The sequence below is a fragment of the Triticum urartu genome, chromosome 2 (assembly GCF_003073215.2).
Source record: "Triticum urartu cultivar G1812 chromosome 2, Tu2.1, whole genome shotgun sequence".
Taxonomy (NCBI): Eukaryota; Viridiplantae; Streptophyta; class Magnoliopsida; order Poales; family Poaceae; genus Triticum; species Triticum urartu.
In genome coordinates this window covers 710,393,557-710,398,213 of record NC_053023.1, presented here as the reverse complement: position 1 = coordinate 710,398,213, position 4,657 = coordinate 710,393,557, and the positions used below count along the sequence as shown (strand labels likewise).

Genomic DNA, 4,657 nt, shown 5'->3' with positions numbered 1-4,657 from the left:
TTGACTAAATGTAATGTGTTTTCTGAAATAAGTGAAATTAGTTTCTTGAAACGAGTGAAATATAGTTTGAAAATATTTTTTTTGTGATGTGTGAAATAAGTTTTTTAAACGAGTGGAATATAGTACTTCAAATGAGTGAATCTAATGTGTTCTCTGAAATGAGTGAAATAAGTTTTTTCAACTGAGTGAAATCAGTTGTTTGAAATATATGAAATATTATTTTGAAATAATAAAATCAATTTGTAAATGAGTGAAAGCTGTATTTCAAATCAGTGAAATAATTTGTTCGGAATGAGTACTCTTTGTTTATTGAAATGAGTAAAATCATAGTTTTTGTAATGTGAAATTAATTGAAACAGTAAAAATTCAATCTAGCTAAATTGTATCCAAGACCGGTCTTGTTTTAAAGGTCTTATCACCCTGAATTCAAATGTACAAAAAAATTCATTAATGGAAATTTCGCTCATAAGTTATTAACCATTCAAAATATGACGAGCAAATAAAATGCAACTACTTTGTTTGGGGGAGAGAACCCATGCACCGTCCTTTTAATCAGTCACCCACTAAGTCATCTCTAAAGCTGCCACACATCTGACATGCACAGATGTATTCCTTTATGTACTGTTTGTATTGCATAGTAAATTATTTTTACTTTATACATAAAAAGCTGGCGCGAATCTCAGAGAAAGCAATTGAATGGTAGATTCTCCACCGGTAGCTCCCGGCTCCGGTAGAAAAAACTTATTCGAGGGCGCTGTCTGGTCATACTTGTAGACGAAGGAGTTAGTGTGATGGCTATCTATTCACCGTCCAACGCCCAGCCCCCCACAAGAATATTTTCTATCGTTGTCGTAGGGCCGGGGGCCGCCATGCTTATAGCCGCCGTCTACATCGCAGGGTACATACGCACTGTAACGACCACAAGAATCACCTTATCACCTTATCTATATGACTATAGATCGTGTGCTGTGCCGTCCTTCCCTCGGAGCGCAGAACAAAAACCTCAGCCATTGGCCGGAGAGCACGCGAGAAATCAGTTCGTCCGACGACATGGCGACCGGAGCAGCGGGAGGAGGGAGTGACGAGCTCAAGCTGCTGGGGGCCTGGGTGAGCCCGTTCGTGCACCGGGTGCAGGTCGCGCTGCACCTCAAGGGGCTCACCGGCTACGAGTACGCCGAGGAGGACCTCACCAACAAGAGCGACCTCCTCCTCGCCTCCAACCCCGTCCACACCAAGGTCCCCGTGCTCCTCCACGCCGGCAAGCCCGTCTGCGAGTCCATGCTCATCGTGCAGTACCTCGACGAGGCCTTCCCCGGCTCCGGCCCCGCCCTCCTCCCCGCCGACCCCCACGACCGCGCCGTCGCGCGATTCTGGGCCGCCTACGCCGACGACCAGGTAAGAATGCAGCAATATTGCAGATGAACACCGACACCTTTCTGCTACTTAATCGTAGATCCTTGCGTGCGTGCGTTTGGGCGTGCAGTTCTTTGCGTCGTGGATCAAGGCGTTCGTGGGGACGACGGACGAGGAGAGGGCGGCGGCGACGGAAGCCGCGGCGGCAGCGCTGCAGAAGATGGAGGGCGCCTTCGGCGAGTGCTCCAAGGGCAAGCCCTTCTTCGGCGGCGACGGCCCGGGGTACGTGGACATCGCGCTCGGCGGGTTCGTCGCGTGGATGCGCGCGTTCCACGCGGTGGCCGGCGTGAACCTCCTGGACGCCGCCCGGACCCCGTTGCTGGCGGCCTGGGCGGACCGCTTTGCCGCGCTCGACGCCGCCAAGGAGGTCATCCCGGACGTCGACCGCATCGCCGAGTTCGCCAAGCACGGTCTGCTGCCGCTGCTCCAGAAACTGCATAGTACGAAAAACTGACCAGTGATACACACTAGTGATCGGCGAGCCGACCATTTAAGGCGGATTCTACTGCTAACAGTAGGCCTCGAATTGGTGGCGGTGCTGCTGCTCGAAAGAAGGATGCACAGTGGATCAGAAAAAATTGCGGTGCTCAGCAATCGTGGGTTAGGGCACATGCGCTATCTTCTTCATGTGTGACATTACAAAGATAATAAAAATGCCTTTTCAAATACTTATTCGGGGCATGCATGTATGATATGTTAGAAAATTGAGGGTTTGTGGTCTACCCCCTATTTCTCTGCGCTTATTCGTGGTACGTTCACAATTCGCATATCTGAGGCTAGGGGGTAGGGACCTTCTTATACTGTGTTTTCAAAGAGTCCACCTCTTCTACAGATAAGATTCCTAATCTTTTCAACTAATTTTCCGGGATAGAGTCCAGATTAAATTACCAATCATGATCATATTTGTCTGTTAACGAATTCTACCCGTTATGTCCCTGGAGCACACGCTTGTGAGCAACGCGCCATAATAGAGTGTAAATTCCTCTAATTATGTAGACCAGCATCAGGGCTGTAATCTAACTATATGATCTAGCTCCTTCCGATTATCATTGTACCCGGGTAGTCTTTCCAATATAAATAGCATATTGTATTCCACTGATAATCGACCAGCTTCCTTAAGCATACAACTTAAGTACGTTCCAGCAAGTGATAATTTCATGATAATCATGTAAAGTAATTCCATGCATAAATACACGTATAATTCCATAATGAGGTATTCCGAATACTAGTAATTCCTAATACGAATACTAGTAATTCCTAATAATTTGAATATAGTTGCAGGACACATAATTCCAACATGATAAGCAGAACCAGCGGAGTGAGTGACCCGAGCATTTGTTGGTTGTCACGTACAGTATAAATTTGACATCAAACCAATTACGCTCTAAATAGTGCATTCTTTTGGCAAATCCTTGCACGCACGTTTACTCTTTAATTTTTCTCAATTTAACACCTATTGTCATTATTGTTTCCAGTAAAACTGAACTTCCTTAGTGACGAAAAAAACCATGATTACTTACGCTCATCTTCATTCTAGTCACGATTCTTGACTTGTCAAACACACTCTTTTTTTTGAACAAGCAAAGGCACCAAAAGGTGCCACATATTTCATACAGCTCAAAGAGATTGAACAAAGTGTGTTACATAGATCTGCCAAAGATGGAAAGAAAAGATGCAGAAACTATGAGGGGGAGCCGAAGAAAGGATCCTAGTAGGGCAAAGTGGCCAGAAGCACTATGCCTGAGCAACATGATCAGAACTAGAGGAGAAAACATCTGAGAAAAAGAAAACAAAGAATACTCTGATCTCCTCCAAACAAGCAGCCCAAAGAATGAATCGTTGGGCAAGAAAACTGCCAACAACATTATGTGCCAGAGATGCTTGACCTGCCTTAGAAGCAATGCACCGTGTGCAGTTGAATACCTGCAAGTTGAAAGTTTGAAAGAAGGGCCACCACTGGACATGGAGAATTTGAGTGAGCATGAGCAAAACAAGCAACTTGCGTCTCTCCGACAGATCGGAAAACCTGCTGAGCCAAATTATGAGCGACACCATTGATTTCCCTGGAAACATGAAACACTTGAGCAGCTAAATTAGACGTAACTTTGAGAAAAATAGCCAACTTTTTTTCTAATGTTCCAATGAGTAGCAGAATCTGAAATATTTCTTGAGGCAGCAGCAGAAGCAAGAGAAAGACAGTCCGTCAGAAACATGGGATTAGTAATATTAAGCTGAGCGGCAAGGTGAGCTGCACAAGAAAGGGCAACTACCTCGTCTTGAAGGGGAGTTGAAGTTGAAGAGGCCGAAGCTTGAACCTGAATACTAATCTCACCTTGATCCGAAGGCATGGAAATATAAACACCTATACCTGTGCCCACATGTCCTCGAGCGAGTCCTGGGATTTTGGACGATCTAAATGCTGCATCAGAGAAAATTTTAGTCCCAAAAATTAACAAATCCGATTTAAGCGTTTTGCCCTGCTTAGGTAAAATATCAGTAGAATGATGATTAGTAGAAAGAGGCTGCTCAGAAGAAGGATTGTGAAGATTATGCAAATGCCCAAAGTCCAAAGTTGTAGCAGCAATATTAACCTGATGAGGACGATGATTTTTCCTATCAAAAAGAAAATCATTTCGAGCTTTTCATAGGCACCATAAAAAATTAAGAACATTCTGAATAGAAGCATGAGGGTGACTCATATTAATAAGAAAGATGAGAATGGAATGCATAGAAGAGTGCCCTTGAGTAAGAACATCCGCTCGAATAAACCAAGGAGAAGAAAACCAAACTGCTCTCGCGAAGTCGCAGAGAAAAAAGAGGTGAAATTCATCCTCCTGCTGTCCGCATCTACAACAAGACGGAGAGATGCGAACAGAGAAGCGGCCAGCTCTCATGCCCGTAGGCAAAGCCCTACGAAGAAGTCTCCAAGCAAAAGTTTGAACACGAGGGAGCAAACTTTTTTGCTTCCAAATGAGCTCGAGAAAGTCTTTCAAATCCAAAGGAATATCCATAGGGGCATTTCTAGGATTATTATGAAGCTCCTGGAGGCAAAGCTTGTAAGCAGATTTAGAAGAGCAAATACCATTTGGGGTGAGATCCCAACACAGCAAATCCGGACCACCATCATCAATAATTTCAGTGTTTGTCAAACACACTCTAGTTGATACATCTAACAAAGGCTTTCTATTTTGCATTGCTAGAAACTCCCAAAGTATGTCGATACATTTGAGGCGTGTTGCATACA

At 44.6% G+C, this 4,657-nt stretch overlaps 1 protein-coding gene across 1 annotated transcript; it reads left to right on the top strand.

Annotated features, from left to right (window-relative positions):
* The first annotated feature begins 965 nt into the window (after positions 1–965).
* On the top strand, positions 966–2,081 carry LOC125539982 (probable glutathione S-transferase GSTU6). The gene is made up of 2 exons (XM_048703540.1): positions 966–1,395; positions 1,484–2,081. The coding sequence occupies exons 1-2, from the start codon at positions 1,051–1,053 to the stop codon at positions 1,865–1,867; spliced, it is 729 nt and encodes a 242-aa protein (XP_048559497.1). The 5' UTR covers positions 966–1,050; the 3' UTR covers positions 1,868–2,081.
* The last annotated feature ends 2,576 nt before the right edge of the window (positions 2,082–4,657 follow it).